This window comes from Triplophysa dalaica, chromosome 9 (genome assembly GCF_015846415.1).
Source record: "Triplophysa dalaica isolate WHDGS20190420 chromosome 9, ASM1584641v1, whole genome shotgun sequence".
Classification (NCBI taxonomy): Eukaryota; Metazoa; Chordata; class Actinopteri; order Cypriniformes; family Nemacheilidae; genus Triplophysa; species Triplophysa dalaica.
In genome coordinates, this window is record NC_079550.1 from 9696107 (window position 1) to 9721366 (window position 25260).

General features: G+C 37.9%; 2 protein-coding genes across 2 annotated transcripts; both read left to right on the plus strand.

The window, feature by feature from the left end:
• The first annotated feature begins 5 nt into the window (after positions 1–5).
• On the plus strand, positions 6–14469 carry c2cd3 (C2 domain containing 3 centriole elongation regulator). The gene is made up of 33 exons (XM_056757615.1): positions 6–146; positions 451–717; positions 881–1038; positions 1139–1320; positions 1866–1987; positions 2161–2287; positions 2396–2527; positions 2866–3013; positions 3116–3189; positions 3318–3512; positions 3602–3711; positions 3796–3914; positions 4012–4143; positions 4243–4677; positions 4794–4945; positions 6011–6254; positions 6339–6522; positions 6607–6790; positions 7089–7261; positions 7350–7485; positions 7715–7983; positions 8109–8186; positions 8267–8887; positions 9029–9343; positions 10582–10720; positions 10805–10869; positions 10963–11168; positions 11254–11387; positions 11468–11611; positions 11710–11894; positions 12438–13236; positions 13321–13429; positions 14131–14469. The coding sequence occupies exons 1-33, from the start codon at positions 95–97 to the stop codon at positions 14260–14262; spliced, it is 6522 nt and encodes a 2173-aa protein (XP_056613593.1). The 5' UTR covers positions 6–94; the 3' UTR covers positions 14263–14469.
• Positions 14470–17372: 2903 nt separating this feature from the next.
• Positions 17373–23914, plus strand: camkk1b (calcium/calmodulin-dependent protein kinase kinase 1, alpha b). The gene is made up of 17 exons (XM_056756967.1): positions 17373–17569; positions 18191–18514; positions 18900–18947; positions 19058–19111; positions 19206–19257; positions 19354–19487; positions 19989–20025; positions 20128–20149; positions 20245–20333; positions 20421–20620; positions 20721–20774; positions 20855–20928; positions 21345–21432; positions 21517–21645; positions 22302–22399; positions 22494–22520; positions 22637–23914. The coding sequence occupies exons 2-17, from the start codon at positions 18263–18265 to the stop codon at positions 22707–22709; spliced, it is 1431 nt and encodes a 476-aa protein (XP_056612945.1). The 5' UTR covers positions 17373–17569; positions 18191–18262; the 3' UTR covers positions 22710–23914.
• Positions 23915–25260: the final 1346 nt, after the last annotated feature.

Genomic DNA, 25260 nt, shown 5'->3' on the forward strand with positions numbered 1-25260 from the left:
GCTCAGCGGTATTATGTTTGTTAACGCAACTGTCAACTAAGCATGATAGCTTTGATTCTATGATCGAATTTATAAAGGAAACTCGATGTAAGGGATGAAGAATAAAAAGGTGAAACCCTCAAAGGGGCTTAGCAGCAGGAAAAAAGGTACGTTATTTGTTTAGGATGTTGCTATTTGTTGTACTGTAGCTTCAGTCTTTTCGAAAGCTGTTTAAAACCTCTCTATCTTAGTGTGGACAAAGGGTGTATTTCAAAAACTGGGTACCATAACGGTAAAGTTGGGTTTTGTGGCAGCGAAAGCTATGTTTATTATTTACATTTTCCGAGTGAACTGTTTGGAAAAATAGCAAACAGCTTTATTATGGCTGATCATAACGTTTCATCAACTGTTTTCTGGTATGATCCAAATGTCAGTTGTAAATAATAGTGGTCCATACTCTTATTTTCGCAGCACTGAGTGATGTGTCTCCATCCACTAGTATCCCTCCTCTAGTGGAGGGTCAGCTGAGATGTTTCCTCAGGGTGACAGTTAGTAAAGTGTTGTGGACCATCATAAAACCTCCTCCCGTGACTCTGATCCGACTGAGATGGTGGGGTGAATCTTCTAACGGCACCTTCTTCAGGCCCAGAGATGGACACATTGAACCGAAGGGGGTTCAATCTACAGCCCGCTTTCCGGTCCGATGTGGACCAAAGCAGCTAACGTCTTATTTGACAGGTAAAAGTGCTTCCTCAGATCTATCATCTGTATATGAGCTTGTGTTTAATCATAACAGTACAGTTTGTACTGGCCGTGCAGTTGTGTTGTCGTAATGGGGACATTTCACTTTATGTTTCGATTTTTTGATGTACATCTGATTATGTTGTAAATTTGTTCACAGATATGGGCTCATTGGTGCTAGATGTTCTGACAAAGGTTGAACATTTGCCTATAGCTCGAGCTCAGATTCCTGGGATTGCTCGACTCTCTTTGTCTCACTCCATAAATGGATATTTCACTCTTGTTTCACCGACATCAGAGAAACTTGGAGAACTTCAGGTAGGTGTGATGCTCGGTTGAAAGTTCTTTGTTGACAGCTGTTTTTATGTTATTGATTGATTTGCTTTGCATTTGTCTGTTTCTTACTTTTTATTCACAGGTCACACTTGCCCTAGAACCATTGACTGATGGATATGACAGCAGCAGCTCAGTACCTACGACTGATATAAGCCTTGATGCTCAGGCTGATCAGAACATGCCTGTGGTTTCATCTCTGATTCATCCTCTCCATATTAACACTGGAAAGGAGAAAACTGGCAGAAGCTCTGGCCACATACCCAGGTTTTTTATTTGTTTATTTTTCAAAGGAAAGTCTTTTGTGAGCTTCCTATTAATATTAAAGGTTTACTTCACCCAAAACTGTAAATGCTGTCATCTGTATAAATGTATTTGTTCTGATGGACACAGAGAAAGATATTTGGAAGAATGCTTAACCAGACATATTTTGCCCCCCATTGACTACCATAGTAGGAAAAATTACTTTATATATATTTTTTCTGTTGAACACAAAATAATATATTTTGAAGAATGTAGGACAGCAAACGGTTCTTGTCCACTTTTGACTACTATTGTATTTTTTCCTTCTATGTTAGTCAATGGAGGGCAAAATCTAGTTTATAAGCTTTCTTCCAAATCTCTTTCTATCTGTTCATCAGAACAAAGAAATGTATCTAGATTTGAAACAACTCGAAGATGAGTAAATGATAACAGAATTTTTGGGTAAAGAATAATTTTAATGAAAAAGAACAAATTCCTACAAAAACGGAAAAAGTGGAAAATGTATAAGTTTATTGTTTAGGTTTCTTCAATCTTAATTTTCATTTTAGAGGAAAAGATCATCTGTATTTTCAAGAAAGCAATAACGTCATGTCAGCGTCTGTAACTGGAAACCCTACATCTACTCAAGCTATTCCAACAAGCACCCGTACATCTGTTGACGTCTTGTCAGGTACGATTTTATTTATTTATTTAATTTCCACCTTTTAATGTATTTTATGCTTATTATTTTTATTTGTTGACATTGTTATTAAGGAAAAATGTTTGCGACATATAATTTCTGGTCAAAGATGTTTTTAAATATTTGTTTGCCTACTTATACATTCATCACCTTGTATATTTCAGTTCTTCTGGAACGTGGCAGCAAGCTCAGAAATGCTATGGTGGTTTCAGCCTTAAAGTCAGATGTAGAGTCAGATGTTCCTATAAAGGACTTTCATCCTCCTCTGCTCAGAGACAACACTGAAGCTCTGTAAGAACTATTTTGTTTTAATAATTTCTCTGTATTAAATCTAAGCAGAAGACTATTGGATAGAAGTATGCATTCAATAAATTCTGTTAAACGTGGTTTATCCTAAAGACCCCTGAGGCCTTCTTCAGGACAGTTTCTGGAGAACATCCTGCAAACAGAACTCCAGCATTCTTTACTTGAGGAGCCAAGTCAACATGGGGTCAACACAGAGGACATGGCCGTTGATCTGCTTCTGGGAAGGTAGTCAAGGCTACTTTCACTTTATTTTTAAGGGATAATAAACCCACACAACAATGAAAATATGGTCATGTCATATTGTTTGGAACTTGTATGAGTTTATTTCTTCCATTGAACAAAGAAAGACCAAATGTTAGGGACTGACAGCCTCAGCCAATATTTACTGGTGTTACATGTACAGTGAATCTAAATGGTGACTGAGATGGCCTGCCACTAAAATTCTGTTTAACATCTACTTGTGTTTTATGGAAGAATGAGCTATAAATGTATCTATTCCTGTAATCTTATGAGTGTTATCTTTGCTTGTGTCTCTTAAATACTCATAATGGCTTAATTTGTAGTGTTAATGGATCAGTGCTTCAGTTCTGGAATGGAGAAGGTTCTCCTCCAGAGTCTTTTTCTGATCACAGCAGTGTGCTGATGGACAGTGAGCTCAATGATCCTCAGTATGATCAGAGTCTTCTGGAAAATCTCTTTTATAAACCTCCGGTAAGTCATTAAGTAGAACTCGGAGCTAAAAAACATTTCGTTGTGTATTTTTCACAGAATGACCAATCATTCCTTCATGGTTTTTGAATACATGCATTTTAGATATCAGATGAGGTTTTGAATGAGGATCAGAAGACTGGTACTGAGAAGAAGCCATCCCCAGTTAAAAACATCAGGTCAGTCACACCCAATTCTTGTGGCAGAGAAAATAGACATAAAAGTTGAAAAATGGCTAAAAATGTAAATATGATCGTAAAGGTTTTTGTTCATGTGTGGTGTAAATTCGCTTTATTGTTTTTTGAAGGGTGAAGTCTGGTGACCAGCAGCGTTCAGAAGTCACAGATGATTTCTCCGGCCTGGGTGTGGAAAAGATTGCTGACCTTGAAGATGTTCGTTTTGCCAGGGTCACCGTCAGCGAGTTGAAAGCTCCAGTTCACAGTACTTTAGGAAAACTCCCTGGGAAAGGGAAACCACCTCGCCCTCTTGGCACAAAGAAATGGTAAAACATTAAGAAAATATTAATAAGAGTTTATAACATTGAAAATTCTGCATCAAGATTTGCATAAACTAAAATAAATGTTTTTATAGGTCTTATATTGTCGAGGTTCTCTTCCCTCTCGTCTCCACTGGATGCGATGATGTTCAGCTTGTGCCTTCAGAGATCTCAAAAGCTGTCTCTAATAAAGTTATAGAGGGCGGTGAGTCGATTAATTGTAAAGAATTTTACAAATGAACCTAACCAAGAACTAGTAAAACAATCTAGTGATTTGTTTTTTGTTTAGCGGTGATGTTTCAGCACCAAAGTTTGTTTCCAGTGCGGTTTAGTAGGTCATCTATTAAACAGTGGCTGAAAATGAACGTTTCGTTCAAGATCTACTCCAGAAATAGCTTCCAAAAGATAGTAAGTGCAATGTGTGACTTTTAATATATAAACTCTATAAAACAATGGGGCTTCTCATATTTTTAGAGGACTGAACGTGTCTCTTTTGATGCTTTAGCCCATCCTCATTGGATCAGCAATGTTTCCTCTGAGCTCCATCATGCAAAGTGAGTCGCATAGCATCTCTGCCGCCCTACCTGTTCAAAGACCAGAGGGAATCACTGATAAAAGCGGAATTGGTCCACTCAAGGTAATCTAGATGTCATATGTACACCAAATGTATATATTTCCTATTGATCTAAGGGGTTTATGCATCACATGCCTATTAGATAAATCTTTACTTTTTAAGGTGACATTTGAATTTGCATCAGACAAGAATGGATTTTCCACCAACAAAAAGCCACCAAAGAGTGTTCTACAAAAAGCTCACCTGGCCGAACAGATTGATGGTGAGAGGGGTTTGTGTGTGAGGGACCACAGGAGAGACCCATCTCCTAATGAAAGAATTCATCCAGCTCAGAGTCTTCAGCTTCCTCACAGCAGATCACGCCCAACATCACCTCATGCCAAATACCAGGCTTCTCCTCATAGGTTGACCCAGTACGATACAGAGGAGCCTGCCGTTTTGCTTCATACTTTGCTCATTGTCCCGCATGGAAAAGATTTGAACTGCGCACCCTTGCAGCCCAACGTGTATTTAAACTGTAAGTTTCTGGGATCAGATGAGGCAGCTCGATCGGCAGTCAGCTGGGGTCAGAAACATCCAACATTCAGCTTTGTTCAGGTTAGTACCTCAAGAAAGTTCCTGATGTCTTGTTCGATGGAATGTTTTGTGTAATGTAAAAAAAAATTCTGATGTTTTGTTTTTATTAATGTTATGTTTTATTTGATGTTCTGTAGGTGGCTCCTGTCACACTTACCAGCAGATTGTTAGAGAGAATGAAGAACAATATGATGGTCATTGAGGTTTGGTTGAGGGCAAGCAGTTCAGATCATGATAAACTCCTCGGCTTAGTGAAACTACCTCTCCACCAGTTCTACATGTCCTTCAGGTAAATGTTACAACAACAGATCTGTCTAATAAAGTTTAGTTATTGCATCTGATTCTACATCAGACTTTAAGGCTGAAACCACCATAGCATTTCTGAGCTTGCTGCCACGCTTCAGAAGAACTGAAATATACAAGGTGATGAATATATAAGTAGGCAAACATATATTATGAATAAATATAAAAAAATTTTTTGACCAGAACCAAGAAATGATAGGTCACACACATTTTACCGTAATAACAATGTTCACAAATACATAAAGTCATCCAAAAGCAATGTGAAAGACTGACAGCATGACAAGAAACATGAAAACTGTGATAAAAATAAAAGTTGTCACAAAAATAAAAAGATTTTGAACATTTCCTAAGTACATGTGCAAATATTACTGTTGTATTGCTTAAAACTTGCTTTCTTTGCAGTATTTGAGGTCTGAAAAAGTACAGAGCATGTTTTCTGTTATTTTCTGCAAATAATGCGAATAGAAACCATATTTTTGTTTGAAATTTGGGAGAAATATTGTTGGTCGTTCACAGGATAAAACACAAATGATAATTTTACCCAAACACTTACCTATAAATAGTAAATTCAGAAATACTTGAAATGGTTTTTTCAGCAGCTGTAAAGTTTAAAGGGGTGATATGACGCGGCTAAAACAAATATTATTGTTTGTTTTAGATGTAATTCAATGTGTATACACGATTTAAGGTTAAAAAACGCTGTATTTTCCACATATGTGTTTGTATCTCCTCTTTGCACCACCTCTCGGAAACACGCAGATTTTTTTGGTAGTTCAGGCAGTTCTGGGTGAGCATTCACTTTTAGATAGAAGGCATCTTTTGTTCAGACACTTAAACTTTTGCAATTTTACGTGTCTAAGACATGCATGGGCAAATTATAACACACCAAAGACACAGAAGAACACATTTTCGCACCATATGACCCCTCTAAATGTTATTTGCAACTGGTTACTGTTTTGGTTTAAACGTTTAAAAGTACAAATAATATTCCTTTCTTCCTGAAGTATAAGCTTGTAAAAATCTCAAAATAATTATTTGAAATTGTCATCAGGGACCCCAAGATCTCTGAGTTGCTCTTGCAGTCTCAGTATCCAGTGGTTGCGGTAGACAGTTACATGCCTGTGGTTGATGTGTTTACGGGGAATACTCGTGGAAACCTCAGGGTTTGTCTGGCGATGGGTCAGGCGCAGCAGATCGCAGCATTGCAGCGAATGCGAGAAGATGAGCTGGTGCACATGTCGCCGCTGCCTCGACCTGTTCACATGTTAGACCATCGGCCGCACACAGAAACAAAGGTTGGTTCTCTTTAAAACCCTAAGCAATACAGATGCTAAAAATGCAGCTTTCGTCATGATGCTGTATGTTTGATATTCTTGTAGGCGAGTACTGTTGCCGCAACAGACGTTTTGCGCGAGCACGTCTTCTTGCTCCGAGTAGAGAGAGTGAAGGGACTGACCCCTCTACAATCCACGGTTTGGGGAGAAGCCGATTGCTACATCCAATATTCCTTCCCTGCACAAAATGACTCAGGGGAGGATATGGATCTGAGTGTTGTTGAAAGTAGTAAGTTGTTTTCCTCCAGCCTGCATCAAATGACTTCGCTTTGTTGCTTTTTTCATTAAGGTTCTATTTTTCTTTTTTACACAGATGTGGATCTCAAGGCCTTCCGCACCGAGACCACCCTATGTGTGCCTGATCCAGTGTTTGGGCACACTGAGACTCATGTTCTGCTGGCTCCACCTGATGTTCCAGTACAGAGAATACTGCTTAGCTCGCTGGCCAATCAGGGCTTGAGGAATGGAGGAGGCGTGCAGTTTGAAGTGTGGTGCAGGTAAACCAACACAAAGATTTTGACACATGTGAATACTAAACATAGGTTCAAAAATGTTATAAACCGTATTAAATAGTAGTTTATTTCTCGGTTTTAATTATAAATGTTTAGATACTTTCTTTGGTCAAGTACAAAAAGCAAAAATACAAAAATCCCACAGATAACATTTTTCCTAATTCTAAATTTATTTAGATTGGTTCTGAATACTGCAAAAAGCTAATATTTTACATCTTTAATTTGGTTCTTGTATTTTTGTTTTACGTTTTTTTATTTACATGCTTTTCAAAACTATTTGCAGGTATTATTATCCAAACGTTAGAGATCAGCTTGTAGCCAGGGGACTTCTGCCCATGTCCAAACTGTGTGCCATGGTCACTATGCAGAAACAGGGTCGATCCGATACACAGCTCTTCTCACTCCCTCTGGTACCCAGAACTGACAGTTCATCTGATGTGGAGCCTCAGCCATCAGGTAGCTGGATTCATGTTTTTATAATAAATAAATTGAAGTGTTTTTTTTACAAAACAGGTCAACTTATTTGATCTGTACTTGCTTGTAGGGCTTCTTGAAGTGAGCATTCAATACAAATTTCGGCCAATGAGGAGTGTGGGATTGAAGGGGGGGGTGGTGCCCTCTCGAAGCGTGATACTGGCTGTGGAGGTGCACAGAGCAGCTGGATTACAAGCAGGTGCAATGTGAGTGAAGCTACTACTAACCCAGTATTCATATTGTTTTTCACTTGTTTATCAGATCGCCAATGTCAGCCTTACTCATGGTAGTTTACCCCAAAATAAAAATGTCTTCTCAATTTCAAAGCACATTAGTTATCATGCAATGAGATTCTGGGATGGCTGTATTTGATTCGGCTGATTTATTTATTTTCTGTGAACCGTCTCTTTAAAAGTACATTGTATTGTTCATCAGGGTTCTCGCGGATGCAGACAGCTCGCTGCAATATTATGCAGAAGTAGGAGTCAACTCTTTCGTCACCATGCAGTTGTCATTCCTGCCGGACAGCGAGGTGAGGAGCACACGTGTGGCTGCAAGAAGTTTCTGTCCAGAGTTTGAGCATCATACAGAATTCAGCTGTAACCTGCTGGTGCAGAGAGACAGCGGAGAGAGCGTCAGTCTGGCTGAACTCATGCAGGATGCAGTGGCCATCTTTACCATTTACAACAGAGACACTCGTAAAAGTGAGTGTACCACCTTTTTGTGCTGTTTTGTTTTGTTTAATAACCTTAAAGTAATGGTGAAATTTGTAAGGATACTACAGTTTAAATTATAAAACTTACTGAATGTTTCTATTTTCCTTTTTTAGTGGTCAACACCAAATCTAAGGACACTGTTTTGGGCACTGTGAAAATAAAGCTTGCAGATCTCATTCGTAAAAGGACTGGTATGAAATCGTTTTAATTGTTTGTGTCATGCATAATGACTAGTTTTAGTTCAAAGCTGTTTTGTTTGAATATTTCACAGGGAAATCTGGCTGGTACAGTCTCTCCCCGCCTCGGAAAACGGTATCCTCCCACAGGCTAACTTCTGCAGGTGGGCTTGAAATCTCCATACATTTTTCCCACCATGCTGACAGAGAGCGGGTCATCACTTCAGCCCGTGGGCTGGGTTGGGATGTTGGCCAGGACAGTGACGATGAGGCCGACACAGAAGATGAAGAGGCTTTGGAAGAACACACAAAGACTCTAAATGTATCCGTTTCCATGCCTAGGGCGTGGTTACCCTTCCATTGTCTACTGCTGCCCGGACATGAAGACTTACAGCGTTCCACATACTGCTACTACAGATACAAACTGTACGACCAGCAGACCATCTGCTCGGAACTCAGACACCCTGTTGTGGAAGAGAGCGAGGTAGAAGTGGGTTTAGCCACAGTGGCGTTTCAGGGGACCAGGAGTGTGGTTTTAAGGAGGACTCGGCCTCTGCGATGGTACCTGAGAGAGGAGAGGATGGAGGTTCAGATGTGGGTGGCTTTTGGGAAGGAGAAGAGAGTCCGGCCTCACAACGCTGATCGTCTTGTGGGTTCTGCTTTTGTGGATCTTTCTGCTCTTGCTAACACCTCGAAGCACCACCAAACCATCAGTGGTAAGAGATATTTAAAGGGACCATTGAAGCTCATACATCTATTTAATACATGATTTGATCTTCCAAATTGATTTTGTTCTAGTTTGCTTGAATATTACTTTCTGATTGGTTAATTTAGGTAATTTTTCATTCTCACGGTAGGTGTCTATTCGTTGTTCAATCGCTCGGCCGTGAACCTGAGTGGTGCTGCTTTGAGAGTCCACATCACTGCAACGGCAGATTCTGCACCACACGAGTCTCAAGCCGCCCACAGCGAGGAGCTCAACAGCTCAGGAGAGGATGAAGAGGGTGGAGACCTCTCCACCACATTGCTGCCTGGACCATCTCAATCCCCCAGCAGACAGCAGAAGAACATGGTTGTAAACTCTGACCCTCAACCAGCCACAGAAGTCAACAGTGAAGACACCTTCCTAGCCAACATTACTGTAGACAGAGCCATGCGACTGAGTCTGAAGGGTAAAGATACATTTGTGTTTTCTAAAAATCACTTTTGAGTCTGCAGACAAGTTACTTAGGGCTAAAGGAACAGTTCACTTTAAATATCAGAGCCTGTATGTATAAAGCATCTTAGAGTAAAATTTTACTTTTAAATGCGTCAAAATTCTAAGAATGATGTCATTTTACTCTTATTCCTAGATTTAAGAATACTTGTGATTCATAAAGTTTCCTAAGTCTTAAGACTTGGTCTCAACTCCTAAATTATTGAGGAGAGCTGAAGAGGTCTCCTAACCTAGTTAAGAGTAATAAGATGGCAGAACAGAAGCAGGTACCATGGCTTTTACAACAAAGAAACAATGTGTTGGAATGATATGATGAGAGGGAGTACATGAAATAATATAATAATATAAACAATGTTAAATAATTTTTTAAGGATTTGCAGCTTATGGCCTTTTCTTTATGTACTATAATAGGGTGTGCCTCAGCAACTTTATACTTTTAATTAACTGTTAAATCTCAATTAAAAGTGCATGAAGCCAAGCCAAAATGGATACATATTTTCAATTTGCTCTGTACTCTGTCGACATCTCTGTTTGAAAAATGAAATTGCAGGTAACTTTACTTAATTATCTTCATATGGCTTGACGTCAAGCGATGTAAAATTTCGCACAAAATCTTACAACTCAATATATTTATCAATCACTATTATAAGCTTACCGTTGTAAATCAGGGGAAAGTAGGCAGACAGCACATGCCCAATAACAATTTTTATTCATAACAAATAAGTTATGGATTGCAGCAGTATACAGTATATAAATAAATTAATATATATACATATTAATGTTATGTCTGAATTAAATAATATCTTAATTCAGTCATGAATAAATGGTGCAATGCTGCTCTGACTTAACCCTTACCGGTTCCCTATTGGCTGATTCAGAGGTCAAGGCTGGCCATTTTGGGTTTAAATCATTGTAGTCCTTAATTTACAACCCTTAAGTCAGAACTTAAGAATCAGTTTTAAACTTTACTAAAAGTTGCTTTTCGGTTCTTTGTAAAAGGCTCCTATTCTTAAAAAACTCCTACCTCTTAATACAAATCAAATGAATGACCAAAACAACCGAAACAAAAATGACAATTTGACCTAAACACATACCAATAATAGTAAATTCAGAAAAACTGAAATACATTTTCAAATGGTCTCTTTATTTTTTCTGAGGCTGTATTAAATGTTGTGACATTGTTGTCTTCTTCAGGTTGTCCTCTTGCTGAGCGGGCTGGAGCTTTACCCAGCTGCTGTGTGTCATACGCCACTGCCGATGCCCTTGGCACAGCGACCACAGCGTTAGTAAAAGACTCTGACTGCCCTGTCTGGGACCACCAACAAGAATGCAGGTACATCCATTCATTTTGTTCTTGATCTGCCACCTAAAAATCACAAAAGAACACTGTCAAATATGCTCTCTTTTCATCTGGTAGGCTGTCAAAACAGCTTCTTGTGGATCCACATCAATCTTTGGTATTCAAAGTGTGGCATAAAGGAGGTAATGACTTTTATCTAGTGTGCGACTGCATTGCATTATTTTCATATTGTAGTTTCAATAGCATTGCTTTAAACTGTTATTCTCTTTTCCCAGAGGTGGAGCGGGTGATTGGATTTGCGTCTGTAGACCTGTCGCCTCTTCTGTCAGGGTTTAAATCAGTTTGCGGCTGGTACAACATCAATGATTTCAGCGGGCTGTGTCAGGGTCAGCTGAAAGTGTCTGTGTCTCCTCTGCGGGCGGTACTGGATCTCCGGGCCCAGAGACAGCCGGCACACGAATCCAGCGCCACAGACTCTAGTGTACATCAGTTTGACTTTCGTCCTCAAATAAACTCAAAATATTATAGCTTCTGCAGGTTACAAGTATGTTCATTGTCTGTTGCAGGCTCTTTTTAGCGCTCTACCGCTTTGCTATCAAACTACGGCCACCTATAGCAGCTTCCCGAGCCACATCAGTCGATTCTCAGAGCAGAGGATCAGCACGCCTCCTGGACATCTTGAAAAACTGCTGTCTGACAGGTATTTAATACAGATAAATGTTAACGATTGTTTGGGAAGCCTAAGTGAAAATGCATAAGTCAATGGCCATCTGCTCTCAGGTCCAGTGTGACGGATAGGCACGACGAGCACATGGACAACGTGAGGTTGTTCCATCAGACTCTGCATGAGGGTGAGAGATCATCTAACTCCTCATTGGCTGGAGAGGCCCACTCCTCCAGTTCAGCTGTCTTCTCTGCTCTGAGGTACGCTAGACAGTTTTCTATGTCAGATCAATGAAATGGTTAATTCACTTTTTAAATTACTTTATGTGCGATTTTAACGTTTTTTGTTGTGCTCCAAGGAAAAACCTCAGCGAGCTGGATGATATTCAGAGATACTTCAGTCGAAAGTTGACCAATCCAACATTCCCAAAGCTGAGTGAAATGAGAGGAACCTCCAGGCAGGAAGACCTCAGGGAGACAGACACCACAAAACTGCTGTTTAAGTCCAATCAGCTGGTGGGAGAGGTCAACAACATTATTAAGGGTGAGATGTTGCAGATTTTCTCTGATTTGGTTAAACATTGTGTCAAGTTTAACTAAATTCTCATATTTTACTGGCGTTTGACTTGATTTCTTTGGATGAACACAAATTTAAAAACTAACTTCTAGTTTTGTATTATTATATGTTAGTAATTGCATGTAAATATTATGTGAATAGTAAAGTTAACACAACAGTAATCAATTAAATTAGTTCATAATAAAACATTGAATGTACATTTTAATTTAATATAAATACATAGTTTGATAAAAATTTACATCATTTTTTTTATTAAACTAAAGCTAAAATATTATTAATTCCTCATACATGTACGTTGTGCTTCTGAAGAAATGTATTAACTGAAGTTGAATCATTAATTTATAAAGCTGAAGTTATTTTGATTGCTTTAATGATTGACCTTTTGGGGCTTCTTCATGTTGGCTTGATCCTGTGTTAGAAGTCATGTCACAAAGTTTTAAAATTATTCTTTTAAGAAATAAAGTCATATATATTATCTGGGATGAGCTTGATTTTATGGCTTTTCGTTAGGTTTAAGTGAACACCAAACAGAAGAAACATCAACTCTACATATAAACTCAGATACACCTGCTGTTGAACATTTAAGATCTGATCAGCTGATATTATCAGAGTCTGAGAGCTCTGAGACAGAACTGCACGCTCATAAAGACGTAAGGTTGGAGAGTGAAGATGCCTCACCAATCAGCAGTCCAACACCTAGAGACACCAGACAGTCATCCATTCTTCCTGAAGATGCCCAACCACAACACAGCCATAACGAAAACCTGTCCGATGAAGATGGAGATGAAGATAAATTCGAAGATCAAGAGGAAGACTTTGAGGAGACTTTATTACAGCCACGAACGCTAAATGAGGTCACCTCAGTCACAGACAGAACCAGCCCGTGGACCAGCCTTCTGTCTGACCCAGAAATGGGATCCCTGGAGAGTCTGGAATTAGTGGAACATCACACTCAAAACAACCCCTACCATGCTCAAGATGAAGTGACGAACAGAAGAAAGCTCTCACCAGAGGTCAACCCGCAATCATTGACAGCACAATTCCAGGAAATCGACTCTGATTCAGACGACGGTGGGCGATCAGAAGCTGGGAGTGATCTTGATACATGTAGAAGTGAAGATCACAGGGAGAAGAATCAATCTCCAGATGGTCTGGATAGAGTCTGTTCTCTCTCCAGTATTAGTGAAGTGGAGGGTTGTGACATAAGTAACAGTGAGGCTGAAGAAAGGGAAGATAGACCGAATGTACCTTCTGCCTCAGAGTCTGGTGCAGAACCGGATGATGAAAGTGACGAGAAGACACCAAAACGGTATGCTTACAGGCTTTGTGTCACAGAAAAGTTTATTTGTAGGTAGATCTGTGTTACGTGTTTACCTAAACCACTTGCTTACAGTTCAGAGTCTGCAGAGATTCCAAATTTCTTCCTGCCGACCCACCATCTGGAGGCATCCATGAGAGCTTTAAGGATGGCACCTGTGTTTCCTTCAACTGCAGTTGAGTCTGTAAGTGTTTTTTTTTTATTTGTTTTATTTTATAAGAATTCAGTGTCTTCAGGGGGCTGGAAGTGTTTAATAATGACAGAAAAAGGGAAAACATAGATAAAAGACACTTAGAGGTGCAATGTGTGATTTTAAAGAGGATGTCTTCAGAGGTGAATTAAGAACTTGATTAATGAAGCTATAAATATATACATATATAAATATGTATTTATTACTTTAGGTATTTCTATTAACATACACCACGGGTCCCCTTACTTGGAATTCACCATGTTGTTTCTACAGTGACCCTACATGGACAAACTGCTCCACAGAGTGCGTTTCGTAAATGCTTTCGTAAATATCCTTAAGCAAAGAAGTGAAAACGTAATGACATCTTAGTTCTGTGTCAGCCGCCATAGTGCTTTGAAAGGGAGGGTTGAGGGGTGGTGTGAGCCGTTGGTTGCAATTCGCAACCTCATCACTAGATGCCACTAGATGCCACTAAACCCTGGGCCTTTAAGGCCAGAATTTGACTCTTGCTAATTAGTGTAATTGTTACCTGTAGGTTTGATTTTTTTCTGTTGTCATACTACATAAGTTTGGACAGTTATCATATAGAAATGTTCATTAAATTTGGTAACGTGGATATTTTTTTCCACTTTTCTAGTCTAGACGTTTTTTCATTTGTTGCTATATTGTAATTACTGTTATTCAAATCGCTTTAGGAGACTGCAAATCAATCAAATGCATTTCGAAGAATGATGCGATCAAGACCCAACATCCCTCCATCACAGAGAAGTGAAGAGACCAGGAGAATCGCTAAAATATTTGCTTCAAAGTTTACAGAAGAAAATTAGCATTATCCAAAACTGCGTGTGTGTGCTTTTTATTCTATTTTTATCTGTGGTGTATGTGCATTATTTGTTATTTATTAATTCATTTGTTATACGACACAATGTGGTACATACTGGGATTTTTTCCGGAACCTTTAATTATGTAAGCATTAGGAAAGTTGTTTATGTACAATAATCAAATATTTTTATAATAAAGCATTTTGTATTGTGTCCACGTGCAATGTGGCAACACTCAATGTGAAGTTATACTGTTTATAAATGTTATCCGCTGTCTGTCAAATTGAGCTGCCCAAAAGGCTTTAAACATTTGGCTGACAGATGAGAAAATTGCCCAATTTGAGCAGTGACAGACAATGGCGCATACTGACAGTGATGTAACCAAAGTATTATCCAGACACAAAAGAAGCCTACAGGCAGACAAAAGCTCTCCTTTAGCCTCTCTCTGCCTGTTTAATGAGCTCTAATTAGAGAGATGAGACTGATCAAGGAACTGGACCCCCAGCGGACCCTCTTGAAATTCTCAGAATAGAAGTAAGTCTACTAACCAACTAAATATAGAGATACCATTAATTTAATGTTATGGTATTGTTTCAACGTGTTGATGTATACATGCCGAAATACAAAAACGAGTTAAATGTTAGATCAAATTAAAGCTTATCTATAGCCATAACCATAGAACAGCCTTCATATCACATTTCCTGACAGCTATAAAGATAGTCTAGATCATCAGCCAATGTTTACTTTGGAGTCTTGGGCTTGTAAATCTTCTTAAGTGGCTGTAAATGAAAATGTGTTTGTGGCCATTTATGACTCTCTCTGCCCTTACAATGACCTTGTTTATGATCCAGTTCATTGTTGGATATCAAACGAGAATCAACACAGCCATGCTGCAGGAGCGGAGTCAGATATGATGTCTGTAAATGAAGATCGGGCAGAAAGATAACAGGAGAGATGCCAGCGCATATAGTGATATTGGTTGGTGTTTGCAGGAGGGTTAGGTGATGTCCAATAACTTTTTCATAATCCGTTTGTCGGATTAGATTCTGGATCTTCTCAACCTGAACCAGACGTGTGTGGTATAATTTCCGTGTGTTTTGAAGCGATTCAACAAAATCAGACGGCAGCAGTTTTCCCTCTACGAATCTTTGCCAAATATTCTGTAATGCAAAATATTTATTTTAGTTTAGAGCTGGGAACATGCATGAGTCTTGAATCAGGGTTTTATGAATCTAGTTCACCTTTGATTCTCTCAGGGAAAAATCGATCTTCTCTTTAAATGATGAATGGATCAATCGAAGGTTGAATCTCTGCTGTAAAGTCTCTGCATATGGCACAAGAAATGTCAACTCAAATGGCCTAAATAATATCTTCATGACTTTTACATAATAAAAAACAATCTCACATTCAGACCTTACCCAACTTTCTCTGTTTGCGTCGAATAGATGAGACCAGCTCACCGAGATCGCGATGTTTTTCAGCCAAAAGTAGTTTTGTTTTGGCGAGATATGGCTGATATATTAAATTCTGTTCTGCAAGCCAAGAGTTCGATGCCTGAAAGATTATTTTGGACCTCTGAAGACCCCGTGACTGCAGACAAAACCCCAAATGTTAGCAAACAGGCACCCCAGAAAGTGAACCTTCATAATGCCAAATCACTGATATTCGTCCATTTTTAGATCTGTATGAAATATTTAAATTTACGTTTCATTTCTGATAATAAGGATGACGTAATACTTGTAATTATGAAATAAAACCACTTCAAAGAAGTGTACTTGTACAAGTTTTATTGGTGAAGTTTCTTGTCATTTGCTCTTGAGCTGTACCTTTGAATTGATCCTGACAGTGTCGCGTATCGTCTCGTCGTCTTCCAAGAGATCCAGAAGTTGAGCAGTGTTTAGACATTTTAGATAATCCAAATATACCGTCGACTCCCATTCGCGATACATTGCAACGCCTTGACTGCAGTGATGATGTGAGGTCGAGGTACATGATCCATTGAAACATGATCACACGCTTCAGAGAGACTGATTACGTAGAGATTTCCGAATTAATAATGGGCCAAACTCTCACCCCATGCCTACAAAAGAGACCAACACATGACGCTCGTGCACAAATAATTGTGAGTGAACCTTCAGCACCTTGGAGAGCTCTGACGGAATTTAGGCTCACCGGCCTGTAGATTGTACATTGTGTTTGTTAAAGTGATAGTTCACCCAAAAATGACAATTCTTTAATCGATTTGTCACTCTCGTGTCATTTTGAATTCTTCTGTAGAACACAAACGAAGATCTATTGAGTAAATGTTGGTAACTGAACACAGGCAATACCATTGACTTGCATTGGTTTTGTATCCATACAACGGCTGCCCCTACTGTTCGGTTAGCAACGGTGTACACAATATCTTGTCTTGTGTTCCGCAGAAGAACATGAAGAAAGTCAAACAAGTTTTAAATGATGACAGAGTTAATAAATGATGAAAGAATTTTCAATTTTGGCTGAACTACCAATTTAAATTGTTAAGTCAATCAAACAGACTTTACAATTTGACTTTATTTTTTTCAAATTCTGGCTAGTCATTATTATACTTATATCTTAACTTGTAAAACAACGTAAAACTGCTAAATTGCCTTATTAAGATGAGTTAAAATAAAAACTTTTTGGTGTCAGCATAATCCCTAGTTACATGTAAGTTGCATTTACGTTATTAAATAGTTTTAATTGGCACGATAAATAAACTGTAATAAAAAAAGAAACCCACATAAATGCAAAATACAAGCTTTATAATTCTGAATGTGCTTTCGGTAGGTTGGTTTGATTTGAATCCAGCCTTTTTGTCTAAGCACTTAAGAAGTTACGTAACACTTGATCTTTCCACCTAATAAACTGTCTCGAAGGAGTTTGTAACTTTCACCTCAAATTGGGAATCCTGTTATTCTTTGACTTCAAAAGATTCAAGCACTTAACTACTTAGCCAATCATTTCCTACCCGTCCTGCTTCAGGAACATTTTTGTGAACATACAGTAAGACCAGGTTTTTTTTAACTACCTGTTTAACCCCAATGTGACGTACAGTATACCCAACAACTCATTGATCTCTGTTTGAGTCCTTTCACTGAGTGCATCCAGTAAATGTAAACAGGCTCTTGCTACAGATATAGCCTCAGTTCACTTAACTGTACTAGTTAATCCTCTTAACCTCCATGATCCCTCAGTCATCGCTTCTTGTGAGACACATTGGTTTTGTTCCTGATGAGCAGAAGAAAAGACTATAAGAAACAATGACCGGGGCTACACACACCTGCTGCTCTGTGTAAGTATTTTTAAAATGTCCATGAATCCTGTAAGAAATCTGTGAAACTCATACAAATCAGTTTGCGTTGTTCTATGTCAACTTCTTATGCAACGCTAAACAATGAGATCAGGCTGATCACTTCAACTGGGGTTGCGTAACAGCTCGCTGCTTATTCCTGTGAGACAATGTTTTTAATGTTTTACAAGCCGACATACAGTATTTGTTCTTTTTAATATTTAACAGATATGACGTTGTGAAAGTGTTTATTCTTTCTTTATCAATATGAGGTTTTATGCGACAATTGCAACAGTTAATGCACAGGATTTTTTATAGTCTGTTTCGGACTATATGATAACAGATTTTTTATTTATATTATAAACAGTGTGTTTTGTTCATGCACATTTATGAGATGATGGGTTTTGAGTTTAATAGGTTTCGAGCATTGATGCATTTTTGTGTTTAGCAGTTTTTATGAGAGTTGAAGTGTGCTCAAACTTTGAAATGTGGTTCATTAACAAAAGAAAATGTCATTGATCTTATTGAATTAGACATTTTTCAATTTAGTTATGAGAAATTTGTGTGAAGGTGTGACATGTTTTTTAGAACAGTCAAGACAACAATCCTTCTTTAATTTTACAGTAATACTGAACACTGTGAAATCGCTGAGATGTTGACTGTGGTATAAGCAGCTCTGACAGAAGCAGAACAGCTATGAGTGCTGACAAAGCCAACAGAATGGATCTGGACCCGGATTATCATGCAGAACTGGCTGATATGGTAGCAGCCATGAATGTGGCAGCCAACCGGATGACCCCACCAAATGGCTACAGGACCACCCCACATCGCCTCAATCTCTCGGATCGCAAACTGTCGTTGCAGGAGCGATCAAGTTACGGCCCTACCTCGAGGACAGCCAGGAGACCCACTATTGAATCCAAACGGGTGTCTATCTCTGATGGCGATGTGAGTTGAACTTTACATTTCCTACATTACTATAAAAATGCAGTAAAATTATAATTCAGATTATTTAAAGGGATAGTGTACCCAAAAATACATTTTTGTCATTTATTCACTGTCATGTTGTTTGAAACCTGTATGACTTTTTGGAACATAAAAGAAGGTATTTTGAGAAATGTCTCAGTGGTCTTGTGTCCATATGATGGAAGTCAAAGGGGGTAAATGTTGTTTGTTTACCAACATTCTTCAAAATATCTTTTTCAGAAGAAAAGAGTCATACAGGCTTGAAATGTGTGAACGAATGATCAAAGAATGTACATTTTCGGGCAAACTGTCCTTAAATAGCATATTATGTAATGCTGTGGTAAAATGTCCTTCTTATTTTTCACAGGACTGTGTTCAGCTCAACCAGTATAAATTAAAGAATGCGATTGGAAAAGTGAGCGCTTTTGCTTAGAAATTCAACTTTTTGTTGGTTGTTATAATCATACAAATATCAATGGAATATGATTGAACGGTGACTCGGATGGTGGTCTTTTATTTTCTCAGGGTTCATATGGTGTGGTCAAACTAGCATATAATGAAGATGATGACCAGTACTACGTGAGTAAATATTTAATCTAATGCCGAAATGAAAGTCATTACAATAATAAATAACATATTCGTAATACTTATTATACATCTCAATATATTTTAGGCTATGAAGCTTGTTTCCAAAAAGAAGCTAATGAGGCAGTTTGGATTCACAAGTAAGCAATAAAGAAAGTGCATCAGCATTATGAATAAACTTCTTTTGTAAACATAATTGTAACTTCCGAAGTGAATTTTGTGTGATGGTTTTGTAGGACGCCCGCCTTCCAGAGAATCTAATGGATCGCAGGAGAATATTTCAAAGCCTCATGGCCTGTTGGACCGAATATATCAAGAAATTGCTATCTTGAAAAAACTTGACCATCTTAATATTGTTAAATTAGTTGAGGTGAGTCAGAACTTTAGTGTCCTTAAAGGAACAGTTCACCCCTAAAATGAAAATTCAGTCATTTACTCACTCTCAAGTTTTCCAAATCTGTATAAATGTCTTTGTTCTGATGAACATGGAGAAGGATATTCTGAAGAATGCTTGTAGTTCTTGGCCACCATTGACTAACTTTGTTGGAAAAATTACAATGGTGAAAAGTGCTCCAGTTTGCTTTCCTAAAAATATTTTATGTTGAGGTCATTTCAATGAAATGTATAAGGCAATCTTTCCTACTATGGTATTCAATTGTGCCCAAGAACTGTTTGGTTACAAAAATTCTTCCAAATATCTTTGTCTGTGTTCATTAGAACAAAGACATTTGTAAAGATTTGGAAATTGAGGGTGACTAAATGATGATGGATTTTTTTGGGTCCAATGTTTCTTTACGCATATAAGTTACATATTACTTGATTTTTGTAATGTGCAACTTAACATTATCTGTTCAATGATATTTAACTGAAGGTTCTTGATGACCCTGTTGAAGATAACTTGCATATGGGTAAGTAAAGATATTTACCAGTTATTATATCGGCTATTATATACTGTTTTATTTTGACAGTTCATTCTATTTGTGTCTGTTTGTGTTGTGTTTGGATCAAAGTCTTTGAGTTAGTACCTAAAGGGTGAGTAGTTGTACCTGTACTCACTGCAATACTGCTACACTCAATGAGTTTTCTAGTTCTGTATGTGTTTCTCTGTTATTTTTACCCATTCCTAGTCCAATAATGGAGATCCCAACAGAAACTCCACTGACGGAGGATATGGCCCGTTTGTACTTTAGAGACGTAATCCTGGGAATTGAATACTGTAAGTTACCGTATACAAGAATATTTTAAAGCGTAAGTTTTGAACGGATACAGAATGCTGCTAATTCGTTTGTTCTGTGTTTTGTAGTACACTATCAGAAAATCATTCACAGAGACATCAAACCCTCGAATCTGTTGCTGGGGGATGATGGCCACATAAAGATAGCAGATTTTGGCGTCAGTAATGAGTTTGAGGGTCATGATGCTCTCCTGTCAAACAGTGCAGGAACTCCAGCCTTCATGGCCCCTGAAACTCTGACTGACCAGGATCAGAGATTCAGTGGCAGGGTAAGAAGACCCTAAAAAACAGAAAACAGTCTTGTTTTTATCCAGTAAAAGTTTTGTTCACATGTACATATAACAGTTTCTTAATACTCATTGCTTTCAGGCTTTAGATGTATGGGCAATGGGAATCACTCTATACAGTTTTGTCTTCGGAAGGGTGAGACCTATTTAAAAAATTGGTTTTATGAGCGTCTCTGTATATACCGAATACAGATTTGTGAATATTTTGTTGTGCAGTGTCCCTTTCATGATGATTACATCCTAGGCCTGCATGAGAAAATCAGGACCATGCCAGTGGAGTTTCCAGACAAGTCAGTCACAAGCTCTCTCTTTGCACGTTTATTACATACGAAATGAAGCGTTATGATTTTATTACCATTGTTATCTATATCTACATACACCGCAAGTCCCCTTACATGGAATTCACCATGTTGTTTCTACAGAAGTCCTAAACAGAAAAAACTGCTCTACAGAGCGCATTTCGTAAATATGTTATCTAATTTTACAACATCCGATCCCTTTGACAGCCTGTTTAGTGCCTTGAATCGAATTTCTCAACTTCACCACTAAATGCCACAAAAAATCACACAGTGGTCCTTTAAATCGCATTACAAAATTAATTTATCAAGTTTTCACATGCAACTTTGTGCAAGATGTATCATCAGTTTTCCTACATATCTGTTCACATCATACGAAACATAAAGTGTAATTTCTTTTGTTTCCTCAGGCCATTGATCAATGAGTGGTTGAGAGATCTCATTACCAGAATGCTACATAAAGCCCCTGAAACTAGAATCACGATACCAGAAATGAAGGTGAGATTATAATGCTTGAAAAGGTGCGTTCTTGTTGTGTGTAACTTTAGAAAAGGTTTAAGTGATTCTGTGTAATCCTGCCAGTTGCACCCATGGGTAACAATTGATGGTACCGATCTGTTACCTCTGGAGGAGGAACACTGTACAGTGGTGGAGGTCACAGCTGAAGATATCCAGAACTCTGTGAAACTAATTCCCAGTCTGTCTACCGTGGTGAGTAGCTCTCAATATAAAAATAAAAACGCTTGTGGGTAATATGACTTTGAGTTATTGACTAAATTCACTGAATGCCCTGTTCAAATTTTTGACAACTAAAATAATTTTTGCTCAATTTGCAAAGTTTGGCTCTATTACCTCTATGAGCATCACGTTGCAAGAAATATCTAACAGTTGAAAAGACAACAGCAATATCATACATTAAGGAAAAAGCAAAGCAATAATCCTGTGACATTCAGTAACTTGATAAATGATCAATTCTGCAATGCATGCTGGGAGCTGTCAAACAAAACAAACAAACAAATCAGCAAAATTCTACAATATTACAGTTTCTCCAGACAACTCTGATTGCATATTTTTAATAAATACTGATATTGTCTAATTTACTGTCCTCCTTGTTTCTCCATATTTTGTGATGTTTATTTTTGCCATAAATCATTATTATTAGTCACCCTTTATGTTTGTCACCGGGTTTTACAAATATATAACCAATGAAAAGTAGTGAAAAGTGCTTGTCAAGTTTGACAACACAATATTTAATCATTTAAAAAGGACAGTGTTTTTCCATTTCCAATATGTTGTTATAAGATTGAGAATAATTTATGTTAAGTTTTCTTGTAAAATTAACATCTAACATGTTTGCACCTGTTAAGATCCTGGTGAAATCCATGTTGCGAAAGCGTTCCTTCAGTAATCCTTTTGAAGGTCGCAGACAGGGCAGGTCCATGTCGGCACCTGGAGGTCTGACCTTGTAAGTCCTCAATATAAGCACTTGAATCAATTCCACTTTATCTGATCATTTGCTGACATTCATACATTTTTTGTCCCCTCAATAATATCTGCAGGGATACAGCGCTGTTTCGCCCTTTAAGGTAACTGTTCATAATCAGCTCATAATCAGTTTTTTTTAAACATGATGGACATTTTTCCAGTCCTGTAGCTATGTGATTATATATATTCATGTTATGTTGGTCCATGTTTTCTACAGCAGGGGGAGTAACAGTGTTGGCAGCAGAGAAGGAGAACTGGAGAATCTTATTGAAGATGAAACATTTTCATGAGTTTGTAAATACTTGTGTAAACCAGACCAATGGTGTTATTGGACAAATGTTTGGACCTGAATCTGCAGTGTATGACTTATGAATGTGATTTATGATATTACCATGCTGTGTAAACATTTAGATGCTATAGACACGGACAACATTTGAAGCTCCTTTGCAGGGTCTAAAACAAGATTGTGGCAAAATATATTTGGTAAAAGTTTTTTTTCTGCATTTAAGTTTGCATTTTAGTGCCAAATGTAAAGTATGCAATGTAAAAACTGTTATGTTTAGAAATGTGTACGAGGACACTTAGCAAGAAAAACACCTTTGAATCAGATCACATTAATTGACCTCTCAACAAAAACAACTTATAAATTATTGATAAACAAATACAGCAAGATTTATTTCAAACCAAACTCACAAATCCTGTGAATTGAACTGTGAATTAAGTTAGCAACATTCAAAACTGAGAAAAAAGTTGGTAACCATTCACTTCCATTGCATGGACACAAAAAAAACAATGCAAGTCAATGGGTGCCATCGCTGTTTAACAACCAACTTTCTTCAAAATATCTTCTTTGTGTTTTCTGGGGAAGAACAAAGTCTTACAGCCACAATTAGAAATTCATACTTATTTATATATTCATATAGGCTGATATACAGGAATGAGAAAGCATCTTTAAATATCAATTCTGTGTTGAAAATAAATAATCTTAACAAAGTATATATTGTATATACTACATTATGTTTTTAGAAACATTAGGAGTGTAAAATATGTACTTTTGCTTTCTTTATGAGGCTGTGCAATTGATCTCTTCTGGATAACAGAATGCTCAGTTGATGTAGCAAGAGCAAAGAGCTCTTCAATATTTAATGTTGTTTTGCACTATTATGTGAGATTCTCGTTCTTTCCTAGATAATACGACAGAAAAAGAAAATGATTTTCTTAAAGAAAAATTAAATATTAAAAAGAAATGGATAGATATGGCAGATTATGGTATGGTACATTTACTGCATTCTAGTGACCCTCTGAGTATGTTCCCTGAATACCACAAACATTACCGAACAAGAGCTCCATTATGACCTTACATTAAATAACAGACATGTCTGCATAGTGAAGTTCACTGTTATGTTATGATGACTTCATATATGGTCAATAATCTTTATTTTTTTAAACATGTATTTTCAGATTACATTACATATTAGTGCTAGCGGAAGCAAACAGCATATTATTATGTTTTATCACCCACGGTGGCTTAACGGTTAGCTCGTTCGCCTCACACCTCCAGGGTTGGGGGTTCGATTCCCGCTTCCGACTTGTGTGTGTGGAGTTTGCATGTTCTCCCTGTGCCTCGGGGGTTTCCTCCGGGACTCCGGTTTCCTCCCCTGGTCCAAAGATATGCATGGTAGGTTGATTGGCATCTCTGGAAAAATTGTCCGTAGGGTGTGAGTGCGTGAGCGAATGAGTGAGTGTGTGTGCCCTGCAATGGGTTGGCACTCCATCCAGGGTGTATCCTGCTTTGATGCCCCGTGACCCGAGGTAGTTCGGAAAAGCGGTAGAAAATGGATGGATGGATGTTTTATCACCATCATAACTTCAAACTCAGTAACAAAAATAGAAAGTTTGTCTAAAATAAAAAATAAATAAAATTAGAATTTGGCATTATTCAACCAAAGGTTGTTTTTTTTCTACTAAAAGCTAAAGATTTTGTGTGGTGTATCATTAATCCATTAGGCCCTACTTTAGGTATATTATATCAAGCATCTAAAGAGTAATCAGTATACAGGATGCAAGCACGTTTATTCATATTTAAACTGTATCTCCTCAAAGTAATTTCCTTAAACATCTTGCCAAGCATCAAAAATTCTGCAATTACAATAGACAAGTAGAGTCTCTCCAATGTGTGCACTGGAACATTAAAGTTATCTATCTTTTAGAACCATCAGTCATGTTTGCTTGTTTCCTGCATTGGGCTGATTTGTAAGGTCAGTAATCCATCCTTATGATCGTCAATTTATGTCATATGAGTCTTAACATGAGCGCATGAACAGACTGTCCATTACATCATCCGCAGTCTCAAGAACTGTGATAAAGGACATTCAACAGTAGTAAAGGTTCAATGTACTTGGCTTATCTTTAGCTAACGGGTTTATTTTGCCAGTCGCACAGTAATATTTGAATTAAATGTCCCAGGATATGGTAAGCATTCATGTGTTTTCCTGCTGTCATTACTTACTGGGTGGGAAAAGCAGTTAGACTTCAGCAACTAAAATACTTCACAAGGTATTTTCTCTCTGAGCTCTCTGTATTTCTCTGATCATTTGCATGTAATGTTATTTTGGTGCATTAGTGAAAAATTAAGATCATTATCTCATCATCAGAAGTGTACAAATTTTCAAGTTAATTGTGGCTGACGGTAAAAGTGGTGATAACCTCATTGTGACTTCATGTGCAAAAAATGATGGTTACACATAAAATAAAAGGTGCTTCATGATGCCATAGAAGAACAATTTTGTCTATATGGTCCCATAGAGAATTCCTTCCCAACTGTGTTCAATCAAGAAGTGC

Coding starts and splice junctions, on each gene's coding strand:
- c2cd3 (XM_056757615.1), top strand. CDS start 95: ATGAAGAATAAAAAGGTGAAACCCTCAAAGGGGCTTAGCAGCAGGAAA. Junction 4,678..4,793: donor CAACATTCAGCTTTGTTCAG/GTTAGTACCTCA, acceptor GATGTTCTGTAG/GTGGCTCCTGTCACACTTAC. Junction 9,344..10,581: donor CATGCGACTGAGTCTGAAGG/GTAAAGATACAT, acceptor TGTCTTCTTCAG/GTTGTCCTCTTGCTGAGCGG.
- camkk1b (XM_056756967.1), top strand. CDS start 18,263: ATGAGTGCTGACAAAGCCAACAGAATGGATCTGGACCCGGATTATCAT. Junction 18,515..18,899: donor TGTCTATCTCTGATGGCGAT/GTGAGTTGAACT, acceptor TATTTTTCACAG/GACTGTGTTCAGCTCAACCA. Junction 19,488..19,988: donor ATATTGTTAAATTAGTTGAG/GTGAGTCAGAAC, acceptor ATTTAACTGAAG/GTTCTTGATGACCCTGTTGA.